The 21,866-nt window shown below is 55.6% G+C and overlaps 7 protein-coding genes across 7 annotated transcripts; 2 read left to right on the top strand and 5 right to left on the bottom strand.

The window, feature by feature from the left end:
• Positions 1 to 36: 36 nt before the first annotated feature.
• Positions 37 to 5,238, bottom strand: PG986_005208 (uncharacterized protein; the record flags this gene model as incomplete). The annotated part of the gene is made up of 5 exons (XM_066841430.1): positions 37 to 2,136; positions 2,249 to 2,752; positions 2,880 to 2,985; positions 3,075 to 4,291; positions 5,218 to 5,238. 5 exons carry the CDS (start codon positions 5,236 to 5,238, stop codon positions 37 to 39), a joined length of 3,948 nt encoding a protein of 1,315 aa, XP_066701292.1.
• Positions 5,239 to 7,379: 2,141 nt separating this feature from the next.
• On the top strand, positions 7,380 to 10,954 carry PG986_005207 (uncharacterized protein; the record flags this gene model as incomplete). Its single annotated transcript, XM_066841429.1, has 2 exons — positions 7,380 to 7,534; positions 7,936 to 10,954. 2 exons carry the CDS (start codon positions 7,380 to 7,382, stop codon positions 10,952 to 10,954), a joined length of 3,174 nt encoding a protein of 1,057 aa, XP_066701291.1.
• Positions 10,955 to 11,732: 778 nt separating this feature from the next.
• PG986_005206 (uncharacterized protein) lies at positions 11,733 to 12,921 on the bottom strand (the record flags this gene model as incomplete). The annotated part of the gene is made up of 2 exons (XM_066841428.1): positions 11,733 to 12,603; positions 12,668 to 12,921. 2 exons carry the CDS (start codon positions 12,919 to 12,921, stop codon positions 11,733 to 11,735), a joined length of 1,125 nt encoding a protein of 374 aa, XP_066701290.1.
• Positions 12,922 to 14,015: 1,094 nt separating this feature from the next.
• PG986_005205 (uncharacterized protein) lies at positions 14,016 to 14,747 on the bottom strand (the record flags this gene model as incomplete). Its single annotated transcript, XM_066841427.1, has 4 exons — positions 14,016 to 14,070; positions 14,139 to 14,313; positions 14,432 to 14,536; positions 14,600 to 14,747. The coding sequence occupies 4 exons, from the start codon at positions 14,745 to 14,747 to the stop codon at positions 14,016 to 14,018; spliced, it is 483 nt and encodes a 160-aa protein (XP_066701289.1).
• Positions 14,748 to 16,041: 1,294 nt separating this feature from the next.
• On the top strand, positions 16,042 to 17,065 carry PG986_005204 (uncharacterized protein; the record flags this gene model as incomplete). Its single annotated transcript, XM_066841426.1, has 2 exons — positions 16,042 to 16,495; positions 16,584 to 17,065. The coding sequence occupies 2 exons, from the start codon at positions 16,042 to 16,044 to the stop codon at positions 17,063 to 17,065; spliced, it is 936 nt and encodes a 311-aa protein (XP_066701288.1).
• A 528-nt stretch (positions 17,066 to 17,593) lies between these two features.
• On the bottom strand, positions 17,594 to 17,791 carry PG986_005203 (uncharacterized protein; the record flags this gene model as incomplete). Its single annotated transcript, XM_066841425.1, has 1 exon — positions 17,594 to 17,791. One exon carries the CDS (start codon positions 17,789 to 17,791, stop codon positions 17,594 to 17,596), a length of 198 nt encoding a protein of 65 aa, XP_066701287.1.
• Positions 17,792 to 18,572: 781 nt separating this feature from the next.
• PG986_005202 (uncharacterized protein) lies at positions 18,573 to 19,933 on the bottom strand (the record flags this gene model as incomplete). Its single annotated transcript, XM_066841424.1, has 2 exons — positions 18,573 to 19,424; positions 19,754 to 19,933. The coding sequence occupies 2 exons, from the start codon at positions 19,931 to 19,933 to the stop codon at positions 18,573 to 18,575; spliced, it is 1,032 nt and encodes a 343-aa protein (XP_066701286.1).
• Between the last annotated feature and the right edge of the window lie 1,933 nt (positions 19,934 to 21,866).

Genomic DNA, 21,866 nt, shown 5'->3' with positions numbered 1-21,866 from the left:
TCTCTTCTCCCAGTTACTACCAAAGGCCTCATTATTCTACATAATGTCCTCCTCTTCTGTATCCCGGTACTCCTGCAATGGTAGTTGGAGTGCATTTATGAGTTGCTGAAGCGCCGGCGTGGGATTCTGTGCCGCATACGCCATGTCGCTGGTCGACATGTTACGGTCCGCATAGGGGTACGGGAACGGGGCCGTCGGCATCATCGTGGCATTGGTCAACCCGAAGGGGTTTTGCGCCTGTGGGAGGTTCAGGCCTCCGAATATCGACTCGGGCGCCGCTGTCACATTGACCTGGGTGGCGAAGTTGCCTTGGAACTTGGGCGGGATGTTTGTCAGAGTGCCCTGCAGGCTGCTGTACTTGGCGAAAGGATTTGCAGATGTACCCGTCTTTGGTCCCGTCGTACGCCGTGGTGGCGTAGGTCCCTGGAATCCGGACTGCCCGAAGGCCACGGTGCGATTGCTGTCTCTCACCGAGTTCACTCTGCTGACAGCTGATGGGTTTGAGAGGCCCATAGTGGTTCCAACGCTACGGGTCGCATCGTCTACCGCGCTCTGGCTGCCGGGTCTCCTCCAGGCGAAAATATTATTGCTGGGCTTCTTCGATCCGCCGGTCGACTTGCCAGGTTGACCCACGCCCAGTGAGTCTCCACCGATCTTGTTCAGTCGCTGCTGCAGTGCCGCCACCTTTTGCTGCGCCGTTTCCGACCCTTGGGTCACGGCTTCGGGCAAGTTCACGCTGGCCACCCAGTTCTCGACGATCTGGTAGAAACGATCGACGGCGTCGCGGATCCGGGGGTCCAGGGCGGTGTACTCCTTCATGGCCATCTTGCGCAGCCGGAGCGAGCGCTTCTCGTAGAGGGCCGAGGGCACCGAGTTTATGGCCTCGCGCAGCCTCTTGGCCTCGTCGTCCTCGATCTGCCACTCGCCCAGGACCAGGTTGCTGAGGTGGCGGAGCCGCTGCGAGTCCTGGTCCAGATAGGCGAACCACTGGGTGATGCGGTCCGTCTCGCTGGCGAGCACGGCGCACATCTGCAGGTCGTCCAGCTGGTTTTGGTGGTCTTCGATGTCCTCTTTCCTGGCGACCATCTGGTTGACGAGCGCGATCAGCGGGTCCGCGTCGGCCTCCGGGCGGTAGATGAACTGGCGCTGGCCCTTGCGCACTGTCAGGAACTCGTACACCATGCGCTCCATGACCCGCAGCTCCTCCGAGATCAGGCGGTGCAGCGACTCGATCAGGGTGAAGTAGGGGCCGCCGTCCCTGGTGAGTTCCAGGAACTCGTTCTCCATGAGCGTTACCCACTGCTGCCGGTCGGGATAGGGGGCGTCCTTGTCCGCCAGCCAGTCTTGGTAGAGCTCGTCGGTCGGGCTGCTGGCCGCCACCCACTTGGCCTTGACGTCGTCCGCGACTTGGTTTAGCGGTACCATCACATCGGACCAGCGGTAGTCGTCGTACTGCCAGGTCTGCGCGTCGAGCAGCCAGCGGTTTCGCAGGCTGTGGAACCCGCGCACCTCCCAGACGACCTGGTTCAGGTACTCGGCCAGGATGGGGAGGCCGTGGCGGCGCAGCGAGCGGATGACGACGCGGAAGAAGCACCAGTTGTCGGACCCGAAGATGTTCTGCATCGCCTTCTCGGGGAACCAGGTGGGCAGCATCAGACACAGGTTCTGGCGGTCGGGCGGCAGGCGCTTGAAGGCGGCGAAGCCGTGGCGGGGCCAGTCGTTCTGCCAGAAGGACTCGGTGAAGAACTTGGCGTAGTAGTCGATGGGGACGGGGCGGAAGTAGTCCTCGACCGGGTAGGTGCCGAGCAGCACGTCGCTATCCCCGTTGTAGCTGGCGCTGGGGGTGCGCTCCGTGATGATGCCGAGCGGCAGGGTCGAGATGTACTTGGAGAGGCCGTACATCTTGCTGCCGATCGTCAGGTTGACGACGCTGTCGCCCCAGAACTCCTTCTCGAACGCCCAGCCCAGCTCGCACCGGTCGTCGTCCCGCCACCACGGCTCGCCCTTGCCGCACTCGTTGTCGGTCGACGCCTCCCACCAGTCGGCCAGGGCGTCGGTTTGGTCTTTGGTCTGCTGCGGGTCGTAGAGCTGGTAGTCCCGCGCACACAGGAGCTCGATGGCGTAGGAGGTCGCGTGCTGGCATATTTATTAGATTGGCTTGGGCTCGGCTGTAATTGGAATGGTGTAGCAATTGGGGGGAGGGTATGGTCTTCTAAGGGAATTTGAAGATTGTGTGCACGGGACTTACCATGAGCTCATGGAGAATAGTTGTCGCGACGATATAGCTGGTGCTCAGCTTCTCGCTGCTGCTGTAGATGGGGACAAGCAGGGGCCAGATCAGCTCGGCCGAGATGTTGACGTAGATCCTGGAGTCCGGCCCGGCAAAGCTCAGGGAGGTGCGGCCGAAGACGAAGGAGTCGGGCTTGCCGTCGACGTCGACGAAGCCGCCGCAGATGCCGATGTGGAGGTGTCTCAGCAGCAGCCGGTCGACGTGGTAGGCGAAGTCGAAGCCGGCCGCGGCGAGCTCCTCGAGCGCCCAGTAGCGCCGGTCGAAGTCGCGGCGGTAGTTTCGGTCGCCCGGCTGCGGGATCTCGTCGAGCGGGACAAACTTCTGCAGGAAGGGCGTCCGCTGCTCGTCCGGGCCCCGCGGGTCCAGGCGCGCGTCGATCTTGCGCCGCGTCCGCAGGTCCTTGAGGCTGCGCCAGAACATCGGGTTCGTTTGGAGGACGCGCGTCACCAGCTGCAGCGCGGGCTGGAGGGCGGCCCAGATCGTGGGGTTTCGGTGCTACGCGCGGCACGAGAAGGATAGGGTCAGTTGCCTGCTGCTTCGTCCCACTGTATATGAGGAAGAGACAAGGTGGGAAAACATGATAACTTACCACATCGTACTCCTCTCGCTTGCCCCAGAAGTCATATACGACACGGGGAAACTGCGCCATTGCCCCCTTGAATAAGGTGTCTTCCCACTTCCCCTTGGCTACGAGCCTAATTGACAGATACGTATTAGTACACGTAGCCTAAAACGAGGTTTATCACTGGAACTGGGAAATTGTTCATGGACTGCTTTGACTTACGGATGAAGCTCGATTTCACTCAAGGTGTATTTCTCATTGTCAGACATAGTATAGATGTTGTTGCGGTACATCTCGTCCGAGGTCATGTCGTAGAACATATAGCGTTGGTAATCCTCGTCCTCGAGCACATCGTCGATGAGGCCTTGGTAAAGGTCGCGCATGGCGGGGGGCAGCGTCTCGATGTAGCGCTCGAACGGCCGGCCCGCCTGGACGGCGCCCGTGCGGATGTCCTCCTGGCTCGGGATCTGGGCGTACTGTCGAAACTCCTCGACGATCTCGGGCGCGATGCCGTCGCCCCGGTACTGCGTCGTGCCCTGGTCGATGCGCTTGAGCGTCTCCTCGCGGCAGCGTGCCCGCGTCGCGTCGTCCATGGCCTTGGTGACGATGGCGTCGCTGACGCCGGCGCCGAAGTCCCGCGTCCGCGAGAAGGTCGGGCTCGTCCGGCTGCGGCCGTCGGTCCGGTCCGACGGCATCCCCCAGCGCCGCGCGTAGGGCGTCGGGTTGCGTAGCGCGTCCTCGGCGCGCAGGGCGGGGCGCAGGTTCTGCATCACGTCCCGCTGGAAGCGCGGCCGCTTCTGGTCCGTGCCGTAGATGCGCTCCCAGGCCGGGTCCCAGGCCGGGTCCGTCCACTCGGGGATGTAGAGCACGAAGTTCCAGGACCCGTCGCCGGGCTGCTTGGGCGGCGGCTTCCGGCTCACAATGGGCGGGCGGTGCCCGGGCGGCTGGGGCAGCCGGTCCTCGGGCTCGAGCGTGCTGGGGATCTGCGTCGGCTGGTTGGACACGGGGCCCGCCAGGCCGTCGCCGATGTCGTACTCGGAGTCGGTGTTGTCGGAGTCCTCCTCCTCGACGAAGTTGATGACCTCCTCGTCCGGGTCCAGCGGCATCTTTTGGTTGCGCGCGAAGACGGCCGTCAGGAACGGCTGCCAGTCCCAGCCGTTGATCAGGGGGATCTTGCCATTGCGGATGGAGGCGCGGGCGCGCGCCTCGGCGCGCTGCTCTATCGTCGCGTCGGCTTGCGCGGGCGGCTGCTGCGGCTTCTGCCAGAGCGACATTCTCCCGGTGCCCGCGTTGGCGGTGCTGTTGCCCCCTCCGTTGTTGCCGACGCTGCCGCTGACGCTTATTAGATCCTCCACGCTGGGCCTCGACCAGTAGGCCTCTCTGTCGTCGAACTCGGTCGCCTGGTAGTCCGGGTCCAGGGGCTCCTCAGTGTTGGCGGTCTGAACGCCGGTCGGGGGCCTTCGGGCGGCGGCGACCCGTAGGGAAATGGTGGTGTTGGGCCTTGAGGTGGTGGGATTGAGAAGGGATTGGGTTTTGGCTTCTGGGTGCCGCTGAAGTCCATGGAGTGAATTGGGTATCAGCAGAGGAGCCAGTCGACTGACTATACGTATAATTGTATATATTCTCTCTATAATCTCTGACGGTGGTTGTCGTTGCTCGCCAGCCAGGGGCTAAAACTACAAGAACGAAGTAGGATGCCCCAATAAGCACCAAAGGTGGTTTCGGGGCCGCGACGAAGTAGTCAATTCTGGCATCTATTAATCACTTTGTTCCCCGAATTTCTACTATCCATCGCTGCTTCCGGGGTCGAAGCCTCCATGGTCCATTGTCTGCCTGTGGTTCGAGTGTAGTCGCGTCAAAGGCTTGTCCGCATGCGATGAATATGCCGTCCGTGGCATCAATTCATTGTTCCGAATATGGACATCCACAGGTATTTTGCTTACCTTCCCTACGCGACTTACATATCATATTCACATTTTCGCTATCCCCTTGATGGCGACAATGCTGCCCCCACCATATCGTGTCGTCCATCCTGTATGGACTAGGGAATAACCGGTGCCGTGGTATAATGTTTATCCAATTAGTGGCATAATAGAAATTATACTACCTAGGTATTATACCAAGGGCAGCGTTGTCGCCCTTAAGGGGATGTGCTTGATAGCACCAGAATCCGAGTCCTTGGGTCTCGCAGCCATCCGTTGGACTGATTGCATCGCATGCGAGGAGGAACGTAGAGGGGGCGCGCTACGCAGACAATTTTGCGAGGAAATTCGGGGGGGGGCAATCGAGGGACATCCATATTGACAGATTCTCAAGGCAGACTCGGAAAGAACCCAGTCATTGCTCGCGAAAGAACCGATCCTACCAATTGCGAAACTTGAAGCATCGTCAGCAAGACCAAAAGGCGGTGATGTGTTTTGGGCCAAGCGCATCTTGTCAATTGCTTATGGTCGTTGGAGCCGGGGCAAGGCGCGGGTGCGATCCGTCCACCGTAATGCAAAGACGAGATAGAAATCCGGGGGTGGGTCCGAAGAGGGCAATTCAATTTGGCCGCAGCCAGCAAGGCGCTGAGCTGAGCGGCAAATCGCGGCGACGGAGACACTTTAGCAGACAGACAAGTGCATGCCGCATGTTTGGGAGGCGGCTAAAACTTGACTGAAGGCTTCGATGCTGGCGTTTCCCCCTTTCTCGCCAAGCTGGGGCGCTAAGGGGTCCCTTGATCGGGAATGCCGTGGGTTAGAGAGTGGCCGGAAAGGGTCCCAAGGTTGGAGTGAGCAGTGAGCATGTTTGGTGACTCCTGTCAGATCAATCCATCAACGCCAAGGTCTAGTTCGCGGTCTCCTGTACATAGCTGGTGATGAGCACTTTCTTGGTTTCAACCCACAAATTCATACCCTACACTCGTCGCTCTCAGGATCTGTAGCACCTGTGACTGCAATGCAACAGGAAAAAGGGTTGTAATGGTAAACGGGAAGGATGGAGCCATGCCCCGTGGAACTACCCGGCCCAGTCACAGACTCTCAGGCTCCGAGTCGAGGTCGACAAACTCAAGACTTACCAGGCCAGCAGACACCGATCCGAAAGAATAACGTGGGTGGCAAGACACACGACTTGCATTTGTGGAACAGGTTGAGTAACAGCAACCGACTCCCCCGGATCACCAGAACGTCTAAATGCCACTTTGGATTTGTACATGCACCGAGAATGCAACGAAGGCTTGGTTTTTACCTGGTTGCTGGTAGGGCCTCTGGCTGTCCGACTCAGTAAAGGCGTATGTCACGTAAAGGTAAAAATAAGCTACCAAAGATGGCCATGTTCCCAAGCTGAAACAATCCGACATTGCTCTGTGCACACGAGTCTCGGTATCAATAACGAACACCATCGCCTTGGAGCATCATGGTGGTAGAAATGAAACCTTGCGGGGGAAATAAAACAGTAACCTAAGCCTTGGTAAGGAAGGGAGGGAATCCAAGAATAGTCGGGTTATGCTGCTTGAGTGTGTGTCTGTATGTCCATCCAAGTCCATCCCAGACTGCCAAATTGCCATGTGCATGAACGGCTCGCTCTCACCGCTTTTGGGGGCTCTGCTCTGCTTCAGGCGGCGGCGAACTCTCTCATCAGATTTTTAGCCCCCCATTATCTTAGTATCTAGGCGATAAATACGATAAGCACGAGTCGCAAAGGCCAATCAAAATCCGTCCAGGCTAGAACATTTTGGCAGCAGCCGTCTGTGCTGGCGGTGGTGGGATGTACCCCTGCAAATCTTTTCCAGGCCGATTTTTTTTTCTCTCACGCTCTCTCACAGGGCAACGTGCACCCCCGCCTTGTCGCTCTGTTGTCTGCCTCCAAAGTGCCTCTCAGGCTCTGAACTCTCAGAGGTTTCCAGTGGCGCCCAAAAAAGACCCTCCCCCTAAGCCCCACTGCATGCTCCACACCTTAGACAGAGACCCCTCCATTGGACTGAGGATTCCCCCTCCAACACACCAAAATTCCTGTTGCCCCTCGACCGCAGTCAGAACCCAAGAGGAGATCCGAAGAAAAAAAAAATTATTCTCTGGGCCAGTCAGATTTGATTGAATCCAACACCAGCACTAGGCCAAGCTGCCATCATTCTGACACAGGCTGCCAGATAAAAGGTGTCCTGCCCTGTTGCCCACCCTCAGACTTGCTTCTGACTTTTTCCTCCCCTCCACAACCTCTTCTTTTCCTCCTACACCTTTCCTCTCTTTTTTTTCTCACCGAATATTGAAAGAAGTCTGAGCCTCCAACTCAGCATTTCTTTCTCCGATACCCCGCGTGGTGTATAGAAAAAAAAGCACATCAAGAGTGTGTGTGACCAAACTGCCATCATAGAACAGGTCTGATTCTCCGTCAGTATCTGTGGGCTTTTGATCGCTCTTCCCGTCATCTTTTTTGACACCATTTTTCGGTACCGATCTAGACGGTTATCTTGGGTCTCATAGACGATCCGGCGCTTCGTTTTAGACAAAAACCAACCTCCCTAATCTTCCGACACCACCCTTCACAATGTCGGCCAAGGAGAACTCCCAATCCATCAAGGTCTTGGACGACCTGATGTCCAAGCTCACCGTCTCCAAGGACGCTGCTGCTACCAAGGAGGCCACCAACGCTCTGGCTAGCTTCATCAACGGTCGCATCGAGGACCAGGACGCCCCCGAGAAGTGAGTAACCTTCACGCCCTTCCAACATCACACATCCCCGCCGATTGCACTTGGTGCGCCTTCCACAGCCTTGCGCTTGTTGCCAGGTCCCAAGGCCAATCAGCTTCCCGATACTCTACAGACACGATGTTCTGCGCAGCGCAAATAGCAGCGTCTCGATCCTTGATCTGTACTGGTCACCTTGCCATGAAGAAGATTATTCTCCCTCTGCGAGCATTTCGGGGTGATTTTGGTCTATCCCACAATTTGTGGGCCTGTCAAATCACCCCTCTTCTGGCAGCGGAAAAAAATCGACATGTGCGAATTTGCGCTGTAGCAGCTACAATCGCCTTGCACTGTTGCGACATTCTTACACTACCTCGCGTCCCTGGAATGCCGTGCTAACCTACTTGTGTCTACAGGACTGTTGAGGCCCTCAAGAAGCACATCTCCAACAAGAAGGATGCCGCCCTCCGTGAAAAGGCTGCCCTGGCCATCCAGGACATCGCCCAGCACTCCGAGGTTGGCACCAACGTCGAGCCCTACCTCGTCGTCCTTCTGCCTTCCGTTCTTGCCGCCATTGGTGACAAGATCACTGGCGTCAAGAATGCCGCCATCGCTGCCGCCATGGCCATCATGGAGGCTATCAACCCCAACGCCGTCAAGGCCGTCCTTCCCCACATCATGAACTCCATCCTCACCGCCATGAAGTGGCCCGAGAAGATGACTGCTCTCGACTGCATCGACACCCTCGTCCGCGTCGCCCCCGCCCAGCTGGCCTACCGCGTCCCCGAACTCATTCCCTGCGTTTCCGAGTCCATGTGGGACACCAAGAAGGAGGTCAAGGAGCGTGCCTACAAGACCATGGAGAAGCTCTGCGAGCTGATCGTCAACCGAGATATCGAGCGTTTCATTCCCGAGCTTATCAAGTGTATTGCTAAGCCCGAGAACGTCCCCGAGACTGTCCACTTGCTCGGTGCCACCACCTTCGTCACTGAGGTCCGTGAGCCTACTCTGGCCCTCATGGTTCCTCTTCTGGATCGTGGTCTTGGTGAGCGCGACACCGCCATCAAGCGTAAGGCTGCCGTCATTATCGACAACATGTGCAAGCTGGTCGACGACCCTACCATTGTCGCTCCTTTCTTGCCTAAGATGATGCCCGGTCTCCAGAAGAACTACGAGAACTTGGCTGATCCCGAGGCTCGTGAGAAGACCAAGCAGGCTCTTGAGACCATCACCCGTGTTGGTGACGTCAAGAACGGTGTCATCCCCGAGGTCAGCCACGCCAGTGATATGGCTGTTGTCCTTGAGCACCTCAAGGCCATCATCCCCGACAAGCACTCCAAGACTGCCCAGAAGCTCGGCCCCGTCATGGAGTACATCTCTGCCATTGGTGGCCAGCTTATTGACGAGAAGGAGACTGACTCCGCCGTCTGGGCTGGTGCCGTCAAGCCTTTCGCCACCGTCGTCGTTGGTGAGGCTGATGCCGAGAGCGTCGTTGACTCTCTCCGCAAGCGTGCGACTCCTGGTTATGAGGGTGCTGATGAGGTTGAGGCTGATGCCGATGATGATGGTGAGGATCTTTGCGACTGCACATTCTCCCTTGCCTACGGTGCCAAGATTCTTCTCAACCAGACCCATCTGCGTCTCAAGCGTGGTCGCCGCTACGGTCTCTGCGGTCCCAACGGTTCCGGAAAGTCCACTCTCATGCGCGCCATCAACAACGAGCAGGTCGAGGGTTTCCCCAAGCAGAGCGAGGTCAAGACTGCCTTCATCGAGCACGATCTGGACTCTGCTGATACCGAAATGACTGTCATTGACTGGACCATGAAGAAGCTTCAGGAGGCCAAGGTCGAGACCAGCGTTGAGGATGTCCGCAAGCAGCTCGACGAGTTCGGCTTCAACCCTGCCATGGTTGACGGTGGCATCACTGCCCTGTCTGGTGGTTGGAGAATGAAGCTCGCCCTGTGCCGTGCTGTCTTCGAGTCCCCCGATATTCTGCTTCTTGACGAGCCTACCAACCATTTGGATGTGAAGAACGTCAAGTGGCTGGAGGACTACCTCCGCAACTCCCCTTGCACTTCCATCATCGTCTCTCACGACAGCAGCTTCTTGGACAACGTCACCCAGTACATCATCCACTACGAGCGCTTCAAGCTCAAGCGTTACAAGGGTAACCTGAAGGACTTCGTCAAGCAGAACCCCCACGCCAAGTCCTACTACGAGCTCGGAGAGTCCGAGATCGAGTTCAGCTTCCCCGAGCCCGGTTTCCTGGAGGGTGTCAAGACCAAGGCCAAGGCCATTCTCCGTGCCACCAAGATGAGCTTCCAGTACCCCGGCACCCCCAAGCCCCAGATCAGCGACATCACCTTCCAGTGCTCGCTTAGCTCGCGTATCGCTGTCATTGGTCCCAACGGTGCTGGCAAGTCCACTCTGATCAACGTCCTGACCGGTGAACTTATCCCCACTGCTGGTGAGATCTACCAGCACGAGAACATCCGTATCGCCTACATCAAGCAGCACGCTTTCGCCCATATCGATAACCACTTGTCCAGCACTCCTTCCGAGTACATCCAGTGGCGTTTCCAGACTGGTGAGGATCGTGAGACCATGGACCGTGCCAACAAGGTCATCACCGAGGATGATGAGAAGGCCATGGACAAGATCTTCAAGGTCGAGGGTACTCAGCGTCGCGTCATCGGCATCTCCAGCCGTAGAAAGTTCAAGAACAGCTACGAGTACGAGTGTTCGTTCGCTCTCGGTGAGAACGTCGGCATGAAGAACGAGCGCTGGGTTCCCATGATGTCTGCTGACAACGCCTGGTTGCCCCGTTCCGAGCTGTTGGCCTCGCATCAGAAGATGGTTGCCGATGTTGATATGAAGGAGGCTCTGGCCTCTGGTCAGTTCCGTCCTCTGGTCCGAAAAGAGATTGAGGCCCACTGCGCCAACTTCGGTCTCGATGCCGAGCTGGTGTCTCACTCGCGTATGCGTGGTCTGTCCGGTGGTCAGCGTGTCAAGGTCGTCTTGGCTGCCTGCTCTTGGCAGCGACCTCACTTGATTGTCCTTGACGAGCCTACCAACTACCTGGATCGTGACTCTCTCGGCGCCCTGTCCAAGGCCCTGAAGAAGTTCGAGGGTGGTGTCATCATCATTACTCACTCGGCCGAGTTCACCAAGGACTTGACTGAGGAAGTCTGGGCTGTCATGGACGGCAAGATGACTCCTTCCGGCCACAACTGGGTTCAGGGTCAAGGTTCCGGTGCCCGTCTGGACAAGAAGGAGGACGATGAGGAGGAGAAGTTCGATGCTATGGGCAACAAGATCGTGACAACCAAGAAGAAGGCGAAGCTGACCAGCTCCGAGGCCCGCAAGAAGAAGAAGGAGCGTATGGCGCGCCGCAAGCGAGGTGAGGAGGTCTTCTCCGACGAGGATGACATCTAAACGGCTCGCGCTGGGGCATCGCGATGCGATCCTTTTACGACTCTTCACGCATTATCAATACCACGTATGATCATGGTCACGTCCTTTCCTTTTTGTCTTTTTTTTCTTGCGATGAGCAGAAAAGTTTGGGTTGCATGGTTTACGGCATTACTGTTTCGAGCGTCGCTGGTTGAAAAAAGAAGACAACCGGGACAGGCGCACCCTGACGGCCGCCAGAGTCGTTGAGGCGAGGGTGTCTGGATTGGAGGACCAGGCAACCATCGCCTTCCAGAATTCTGGCTGCGAGGATACCACTAGATAGAGAGTGCAATTCCGTTAATAGACCTTTGTTAAGACCAATTTCTGTGTTGATTGTGAATTATGCCCGTGTTCAAGCGCTATGTGTATGCTGGGGTAGTCCATGCTAGAAGGCTCAATTTGGGGCATGTACCCCTGTAGCTTGATTGCTGGCTCTAGCCCAGCGGGCAGACGGCCTAAAAACGTTGCCAACACTACAATGCCATTATGCCATGTCTATAAATAACTGTTGGATTCCTTTAACAGATGCTTCAGTCGATTTCTGCATTCATTGCAGTCTGCCAGTGGAATGCCGTAGTCAAAGCATTCCATTGCCACCTGGTGTCTCATTGCGACTGTGCTCCCCATGGCCGTCACCAACTCCACATGCCAGCGCACATAGTATTCCCCAATGCGGGCCATTGGCATAAAGTGTTATGAACCTTTCCCCGACTTTGAATCGCGGATAGCGCAATGCAGAATAAAACGGTGCGCGTTATTTTTAAGAAGGCAATGACAGCCACAGCTGACGACTCCACGTGTCATCATTGATCGCGACATCTTTATCTCCATGCATAGGTGCATAGAACGGTGACACGGTCCAACCTTGGCGGACTATCTTCTCACGTAGAGACGGACGGATGGAAAAGTCCTGCGCATATCTTCTAGTACAAAAGGTTGTGTATACTGCAATGTCGTTTAGCAGCGGCATCGCCCGGCGCTTGGCATCGATTAGAGCGAGGTCCGCTTTCGGGGCATGCCTACGCCTCAAATCCTGACACAAGAATATATCGACCGCCCTGAGGTTTGGGAACTCGGCGCCGATCAAGTCCAGGATCTGGGAGCCCTTTTCCTTGGGGGTGGCAGTATCACCTGGCGGCAGCGACGCATAGGGGGTCAGGTAGGGGAAGAGGATGGAGATGCGGCGGACCAGGCCGGCGTTGTGCGCTTCGACGGCGCGCGCGAACGCCGCGAGGGTCCGCCCTTGGGGCACCAGCCGGCTGTTCATGGTTAAGTAGTAGTGCCGGTACTCGTTGGGGGCGAGCCGGTTGAACTCGGCGCAGAGGTCGAAGCGGTTCTGCGCGTAGAGGACGGAGCGGGCCTCGGCGTGGGTCTGTTTGCTGGCGCGGAGGATGGCGGGCTCGAGGCCCAAGGGGGGCTGGCCGGTTGGCGTCGTCGTCGTCGTCGATGTCGGCGTCCAGCTGCGGGTGCTGGATACGGGGCGGTTGTTTCGGGGCAGGCCGGGATAGTGCTTGTGGATTGGGATGGAAAGGCCGGGGTGCACGAGGAGGTGCGCGTAGATTTGGTTGCGGAGCTCGCCGGGGAGGGAGAAGAAGTTGACCCATCTCCTCGGCGTAGTCCAGGTCGGCGCCCTTGATATCCCAGTTATCGTCCAGATTTTCCAGTACGATCTTGACCGTATTGGCGTGTCCGTACTCGGAAACGAGCCAACTCACGATGCTCGAGCATTCATCCAGCCACGACGGGTGCACCGTGTATCCGCCGTCCGGGGGCAGGTAAGGGAACTGGATTGTGACGTGGCGGACGAGGCTGGCGTTGTCGCGGCCGATGGTGCGTGCAAAGATGACCACAATAGACTCGCACCAATGGTGCCTGTCGTCGCCGAACCGTTCGATGTTTCGCAGCTCGAAGTGGTTCTGGGAGTAGAGGAACGGGGTCGCCTCCAACATGGTCTGTTTGCTCAGCCGGAGGACCGCGGGCGCAAGGTGCGCATAGCCATCGTAGGTCAATTACCAACTCCCGACCCTTATTTCGGTTGTGGGGAACGAATACATGGATATCATTTGGATACTGTGACCAGGGACATGGAGCAGCTCCTGGTACACCATGTTGCGCACCTCGGCTGGGAAGCGGAAGAAGTGCATGTTTGTTGCCTTGATGATCCTCGGAAGCAGACTTTATCGTAGTAAGAAGTGGATTTCGGGGGCTGTTCGTTTCGTGTTTTAATGGAAGTGTTTGGGACAGCGGCTTGATCATGAGTTAGGGTAGACCTGAGGGTGGCGAAATAGGGGTAGCTCGTGGATCTTGGTTCTGCGTGCAATGTTTGGCTGTGACCGAGATAACTCTAGAGCGTCTGCATTAAATATAGCGAGATGGTTTCGTATTCCGATCTTTGGGATGCCTGGGCGTCAGAAACAAGATATCGGCTGAGGCATTGTTTGATGGTCGCCTTGCAAGCGAGAGCAGTGCATTGCTCCTGCTTGATGCCTGGGCTGTGTACTTGCTGGCAACTGCGCCCAAACGAGGCCTCATTATGAAAACAGTGACTCCCACAATAATAACTTGATGCACTCTCTCAAACCCTCGGCTACCTATTTTCTAGAAAATCGAATGCACCACATATTATCACAACGCCTGCCTTAGAGCATTCCCTATTTCCATGCGCCTAAGATCTAGGTTGCACTGGATTGGCTTTCCACTTGCCCTAGGAATATCCATTTTCCCATATCTCTTTGAAATGGACGAAACGACTGCATAGTTATAACATAGAATATTCTTGATTCATACTTATCGCTGCCGTCTTGCAGGGGGTGGGGGAGGTCATCTTATATTGGATATATTTTGAAGTACTATATTTTGATGATGGCATATAATCATCGGATGGACTTCAGCCACCGAGCTTTAACTAACAGTCTGTATAACGATAGATTGAAAATAAAAACATGCCCAAACTTGGGTGCAATGGCCAGTTCTGAACTCCCCCTAATACCGAAGTAAAGAATAGTGATACAAATGTATCGAATGGACTAGCTACGTTTCCCGCTTATTTGCAAGCCTTGAAGTCGTTGTTCGACTTGCCTCTGTGCGTGATGGTCATGCTAAAAACACTCGAGGTTAGTTCATTGCTCGCTTTTGCCATACGGTAGTATAGGTGCCTATGACTTACCAGTAGGCCTGGCTGGCACTGGCCTTGGTCCACTTCCAGATGACACGGTCCGTGTCGCTGCCCTTAAGCTTGTACTCGAACAGGTTGCCGTCCTTGGTGGCAATGTTCTTGCAGTCGCTCGGAAGGTCTGCGAGGATCTGGGCGTTGCCCTTGAACACCTTGAGATGGCTCGGGGCTAGACAAACAATCGTTAGTAAATGGAGCCAGTTGAACAATTGGTGGTCTTTGGTTTCTGTCCAAGGGGAATGGGGGAGAGGTTTAGTGGGATGGATCTTAGGGGAAGAGGCACATACCGCCGTCCTTGATCTTGCCGGTCTTAGAGTCGACGTTGCCCTTGCCCGCGTTGTAGGAGCTCTTGATCTCCTTCGCGGTCCAGTGCTTCTCGTCGTTGGCCTCCACTGTTGCATAATTAGCATCATGAATCACTCAAGGCCCGTAAGGCATCATAGATGTGAACATACCGCCCTTGCAGGTGACGTCGTCGATGGTGGCGCGAGCCTCGAGCATGGAGAACTCGTCACGGGCAGTGACGTCCACGTCGCCCTTGATAGGGGCCGCCAGAGCGGACGAGGCCAGGAAGAGAGTGAAGAGGGTCTTGGTGAGCTGCATGGTGGCGGTGTTGATGGTTTGTAGAGTTTAACGGGTCTGTGTGTCTTGAGAACGTGGTAGAGTGATTGTAACTGAAGTCAGTGCTGAGTGGTGATTGACATGGTTGGTGATGAGGTCGCAATAGGCGGCGGGTTTCGCTACCCCTTTATAAGTCGACAAAGTTATCATCGTCAATATGTCGGGCTGCTTGATTCCATGGAATGAAGCGTAGTAAGATGATCTGCTGATTGGCCCCCGGTAATACGCACCGGATTCCTTCCGAATATGCCTTCTGAGCCTACACTGGCTCCATTGTTGCTTGGCCTGAAGGGCTGTGAGGTCCCGGAGGCTGCTGCATTTCGATGCTTGCCGTCAATTGCCCAACGATGCATGGCCCCCGATGCTGTCGTTCTCCTCTGTACCAGATTGAACAACCATCAGCACTAGATAGAGAATCATTTGTTCTGAGCTAAGCTTACGGCTTCGTCGATCCATGGATTTTTGTGGGCGAGATCGTCGCCGAGCCTGGATCTTCGTAAGCGCAAGCAACTACTGCAATATCATTTAATAATGGTTACCAGATTCTGTGTGACCATGGGCCATGAGGCCTGCGCCTTGTCTTGTCAACAAATCATGACACCCCGCGAGTCAGGTATAGTATCCTCTGTCGAGTATAGCCAGTCCAGATCTCACTCCCGCGTGATGATGATGCTGGTCTAGTGTTGCCGGATGCGGATGCGGATGCCATCTCCTGGTGCCTGGGGGCTGTGTTGGTGACTGACCAGCGACCGCAGTGGGCGCAAATCTGGGGCGCCAAGGACCTGAGCTGATTGGTCGCACAGCTCGCTGTACGCTACGTGCTAGGCTGCTAGGGCCCTAATGCACGCTGTCCGGCTTTCGTGTCTACATTGGAGAAACAATTAAGGTTACTGGACAACACACCTCGAATGCTGCCTGGCTGCATTACCATTTGTTTGCTTACTGTTTGTACGTCAACTTGGGGGCGGCCATGTCGATTTACTGGGCACCCACTGAAACAAATCTCGGCACGTCCATTTGTAAGTACTGACGCGTACGGCTGAAGTCAGCAAGGCCCGCCTGGTAACAGCCACTTTGCGTCATCGGGGACCGAAATAGAATGCCCTGTCGTGCCTGGAATAGGAGCTTGGAGAAGAGCGACATGTCATGTCCCCAATCAGGCACATAGTGCTTCAACTTCTCAAGAAACCACTAGATCCTTCTCAATCAAGTATCATAACGATTTGTTGCCTTACAACTCATCACACGAAGGACCCATCTACACACAAATCTCACGATGCCTTCCCCTTCAGCACTGAAGCAGTGGGCGACGGAGCAGAATGCTGCTGCAGCCACCTTCTTCAACGATCCTGATAGCATGCACGATTGGCAGATAAAGCTACACACAGATGAGAGCAAGCAGTCCATCTCCGTCATCCAGAGATTCCTCAAGGACGAGCTCGACGCATCGGGCGCCGCATCAGAGATAGCCCGCATGTGTGAGCCCCGGCTGCTGCCGAACAAGAGTGTGCAAGCGCCTCAAGGCTTGTGGCTGGTCCTCTGCAGAGCCATTGTGCGCTTTGCCGGCGACGATGCGACGAGCTGCAAGAAGCTTGCCGATCTGCTCCTTGCGCTATCCAAGGTCGACGTCCACGATGCCAGCGGCAATCCCGTCAAAATGGAGGCGGGCCGGGAGGTTTTCTGGTCAGAGCTGCCAGGCTGGATTCTTGCGTGGCGCGATCACATGACAGGTCAGCAAACCTCTTTATTGTCCCAGAGCTGCTTTAAGCAACAAGCTACGAAAACACGCCCTTGTGCTGACAATCATGCAACTACCAGGAGCCGCTGATAGGGGCTCTTATGAGGACCACAGCGACTACATCACCAATTGGCAGCGGCGCTTCCAAAACGGGAACTTGTTCCAAGCCTATTGGCTGACGCACGTCGGCGAGACGGGCCCCCATCGCTTCTATAACTATGCCACCGTGATAGCGCGCGAGCACCTGCGCGAAGCCCTGGAGACGACCATGGAGGACACGCCCGTGGGCCTCCGCCGGACCGAGCTCTACGTCGCGGGCGTCCTGCCGTGGATCACCGAGGCCGGCTCTTCACTGCTCCAGCTCTGCCGCGCCGAGTACGGGCGTGACGGAACCAAGGTGTTCTCCCCGCCTGGGTCGGACGAGGGTGTCGTCGAATACTCCTTCGTGGGCGACGACGGGTTTCACATGGAGCGCTGGGCCGGCTGGAAGGCCGCCCTCAGGCGCGTGGCAGGTTTGGAGGGGATTAGTCCGGAAGTGGCCAGGGGGCTGCGGACGGGGTGAAGGAGATGGACCGACTTGAGCAGTGATACCTTGCCTGAGCCTGAAGAAGGTTTGGTACTTTATCTACGTAGACTCTAGGCCACACCTGTGGAAATCAGAGATGAGAAATTTTTGCTCTCTAGCTACCCCGTTGACGTCCAAGGCCACATGAAACCTCTGTTATCTTTCCCTTTGTTTGCCAGCGGGGGGACGGTACTTCCACCGGACTACTCGGGTAACCAAAATTATTAGCACAGTGTTTTGTTGGAATAATATCTTTATTCGGCACAGAACAAGGACATTGTTGTCATGTCTTTATTCTGATCGTTTGCATATAAAGGGGTTCCGAGGCAGGGCGAAACGTCAATGGTCGACATAGCTCGAGCATAACAAGCGTCGCTTTATGATGGCTACTGATAACAATACCGCGTCACCGTCTTCATGGCCATCTGCGCCACGTCAAGCCCCGGGTGGAACCCCGGCTCCAGCCTTGGAGGCTCGCAGCGCTGTCACTGCGAGGCGTAAAGAGCTGGAATCGAGCCGGTACGCTCAAGGGCTTTGCGCCAAGTGTGGCTTCAGGCCGCGGGACGGGACCACGAAGAACTGCAGGTGGTGCAAAGACCGGCACTGCGAAGCCCAGAAAAGGAGATTCCGCAAGTACAAGGCGGCCTCACGCTGCAGCAAGTGTGGATCGGACATGCCCGAAGGCGCCACGACGCTCTCTTGTGCGCGCTGCCGGGCCAGCATGTTGCGGTATGACCAAAAGCGGCGAAATAAGGCTTTGGAGGATGGGGTCTGTACCAGATGCTGCAAAAGGCCTCCGCCGGCTGGCAGACTCTTGTGCGAAGTCTGTCAGGAGAGCGGGAGACGGAGATCCAGGAAGAGTAGAGGCCGGGGTCCGCCGAAAGAGACGGTGGAGAGGGTGGCGGAGACGGAGCCGACGCTGGCCGAACTGCGAGACAGCGGCGGACACAAGCGGGTGGACAAGGATTTGGGGGAGATGAAGGGGTTCGTATCGAAGCCAGGCTTGCTGCGAATTCCCGAACCCCACTACCTCGACATTCCTAGAGGGCTCTGGGCCGGCTTAAGTCTGCTCCCCCAAGATACAGGCCGGCTGCTCTTGCGTTCGGGGGCTTTTACAGGAATAGGAACAACTTTTTCATGCGAGCTTATGTAAATGGAAATATCATAGGAGGGCCCACCCTGTTCCGCGCCTATCATTTCCCCTGTCCAGTGAAGATTAAAAGGGTAATCCAACCCGGTACCTAAGAAAGTTCAGACTGCGTGTACATGGGTCAATGTTTTATGGAGCCTGGAGGTTCATAAGTATCCGGCGCAATAAGTCGGTGGCAGTTGCACGACGGAGAACAACAAATGGTATATAGACTTTTAACTAGAAAAAGAAGACGGAATTTTGTACAAGAGAGAATAGCAGTGTGGTGCACGAAAGTAACAGCGAGCGTAGCCTGCCAGCCGTTGCACAAAAGGGGCTTACCCCTCTCTCCACTGCGACGAGTGTCAACTGAGTTTAATCACCGAGGAAAGGGCCCCGCAATACCTTCGTCGTCGAGCTGGTCTCGCTCACCCCGTCGTCCTCGGCCTTGCCGCGCACGATCTGGGTCTCGACCGTCTTCCGGATGCCTTCGTTTTCGACGACACTGCCGTTGTCGCCGGTGCCGAGACCGGCTTCTATGTCGTGGCGCGTCCGGCCGGCGGTGATGAACGTGGTCATCTTGTTGTGAGTTGTGGCACCGTCGTGGGCGGCTCCGGTACGGTAGTATTGGGACTTGTTGTGGCGGCCTCGGGCCGTCTGGTGGCCGTCTACCGAGGAGTCTCGGACTACCTTGACGATGAGACTGGCCACGTTCATCTCGATGTATAGTTTCATGAGATATGTCAGTGGATGGAATTGGAGGTAGCTAGATAAATCCATGTCAGCGGTAAGGCCCAAAGAGCATCCGAGCAGCGTCGTGATGGGTGGAAATAACACATACACTACAGGACTCGGCAGAAACGTGGCCCCGATGAGAACGGCGTCCAGGGCCACCGAGATAACGACCATGCAGACGTTGAAATGGAAGAGCCGATTATACTTGGTAAGGCCGTTGGCGACGAGTCGAGACCGGACGAGATGGATGAAGTAAATGTTGAGGGCCAGATCTACGACCAAGAAGACGCCCTTCTCCGACCGATCCCAGATGATGTTCACTTTCTCGTAAAGCGGGCTGATCTGGAGGCGGGCGGGGATCCAGATGAAGAAGCCACTGATGTTGATGGAGCCGACAATAGCTGCGACGGACCATCGGACCTTTCTCGCTCTCGTGGCCGGGACCATGAGGAGCGCGATCCGGTTGATGATGATTTGGAGTACGAACTGGATCTGCATACACCAGAAGAAGACTGAGAGGACGGAAAGTTAGTTGACTGGTTTGCTCCAAGAGGGGGACAAACGCGACCTTAAGTTCTGGTCTACTTACGGATAAAGAAGAACACCCAGAAGCTGTTATTCAGACAGTCAATACATCGCCCGACTTAATTCCATTTGGGGTAGGAGTACTGACCTTGGTTCTATAGTAGACGACAGAAATAGATAACTAATCATGCCAAAACAATTGCTTCCTAGCCATTCAAGCCACACCATCTATATCATTCATCGTGTTAGAATCCACCCGGCGCGAGATAGCAGACAGTCTAGGCAGCATTACTCACAATAATGTATTCGTTGAACGTCTTGCCCCTTTTGTATGCGTCCCATGATTGCTGTCCGGCCTTGGCCGCCGTGAAAAAGCCCAAGGATATGCAGAAGCCAAAGGTGATGCTGACGATGTTCGTTTCGCTGGCGTTCGGCGTCTCTGGAACATAATGTGGGGAGACGAGAAAGCCAGGCATCGGTTCGGTCGTTTCGATCCGTGGGCTTCTCAGGTCTTATAAAGAAAGATGGGTGCCTGGGGGTCCGAACGTCCCGATGAGACCGGATGAATTAAGCAATGACTTGTTCGTGCATCAAGTACGAACACTGACAATGCGTGGGATGGCACTCAGGTGTCTATATACTTGGATTCAACAGCGTGGGCGCTAATTCAGGATTCCATCTTGAAAGGGGTCTTTTGAGGTTCTGTCGAAGCCCGCTTTGGTGGGCTAGATCACCCTTGAGCAACTTGGGGGCCAGAACGTCGGGGAGAGCTAAGTAAGGACCCTTTACACTTAGCAGCCAACCTCTTGGAATAGCCTCAATGGTTCGTCTCTACGCAGGACAGCCCAGTGACTCGCGCCGCATAGCTTGATGCCGACTTGCTAACCCTACCGCCACATGAGGGCTATGGACTACTAGGATCAAGGCGATCAAGGCGCTAGTTGATTGTAGCCTGGCTTCATGGCCACAGGTCTCGGGGTGCAGGTATGCCAGGCACTCTGCCCCCGGGGAAGCTCAAGACAAGGCCCCGACTGACTGGGTTGGGTAGTGCCTAGACTTTTGGAATGCCTCGGCCGATCGATTGCGATTGATCGACCGTTGTGGCACTAAGTATACAAAATACGGGGTAAGCCTCTTGCAACGGCGCTGAGAGTGGCTGGTCAATAACATACTTTGGCGAATCATCTTAGCGTTGGGGGCTAAATCTGCAGCTCCCAACTAATGGGCAGCTACTTAGTCAACAGATGAGAGGAGCAAGTCAAGCTGGATATTCCCTGCATGGTTAGACAGTTCATGGATTGGAGTGGAGGCGGATGCAGGTACGGGCATCGAACGGGGTAGCACGGGAAGCAGGGCCAGGGGGACTGGAACATCCAAGTCCTACCGAGGCGTCTGAGTTATGGCCCGGAACCAGGTAGCTACCATCCAGGCTAATCTTGCTGACTACGTGAATGATCTTGTGAATTAGTATTGACCCCTGATGCATATTCAGGGCAAGGGCATTGACGATCGAAATGTCAGTAATCCAGCTTCTATATGTATCATGTGCAATAACGAGGGGATTCAGGGTGGCCTAGGAGTGGCGATCGTCGAATTTGGTGCGGGATTGTCCGAATCACAATAGATTCATGGGCATGGATCTGGACGATTCGATATGTAATCGCCGAGCGCTTGAGTCACGACTCGCTGCACTGACTGCTGCGGCAACTAGCATCCGCATATGCTCGTGCTGGAAATCGGTCCCGGTAGTAGTGCGTCCGCTTGCTACCTATCCTGACTAAGCTCCCAGAGAAGGGCAGCAGTAGTAGCAGCATTGGCGGGGATTTATTTCAACACTTCATTCTACATCTTATTCCAGGGTCTCGACTGATTATTCCATGGACGGTTACTGTTGTTCCTGGTGGCTGCATTTGGGGCCAAGGGTACAGTTCTCGCCCATCCACGACAACCTCCAGGGTTGAAAAGGACAAAACAGCCATCATGATGTGGATGAGCAACCCAAGGGGTCTTCAAGCATGTGATTTCTGCAGTGAAAAGACACTAAATCCCTGGATAGTTCTGTGTCACAAGCGAATCGGCCCCTTCACCGAACACAACGCAAGGGGGACAGAGAGTGGGAACGCTATATACGCTCTCCAGTATCCATGCAACCCATAAATTCAGGGCAAGCTCCATCTACGACGTATCTAGTGAGCTGTTACGACCCAACGACTGGGACCAGCGTTGGAAAAAAGTGTGACTCTATTACAAACTTGCCGAAAGGCCCTGCTGCGGTAATCACGTATAGTTGCATTCCTTAGTAGCTGGTGGAACTCATACACGGAATGGAACCCACATGAAAGCGTGCATGTATGATATTGTGATACTCATAATAAAATAAAACGTCAGCCCCCAAACGTGCACGATGGT

The sequence above is a fragment of the Apiospora aurea genome (assembly GCF_038362705.1).
Source record: "Apiospora aurea strain CBS 24483 chromosome Unknown utg000004l_segment0_segment0, whole genome shotgun sequence".
NCBI lineage: Eukaryota > Fungi > Ascomycota > Sordariomycetes > Amphisphaeriales > Apiosporaceae > Apiospora > Apiospora aurea.
Note: the sequence above shows the minus strand (reverse complement) of the source record. Positions and strands in the feature narration are given on the sequence as shown.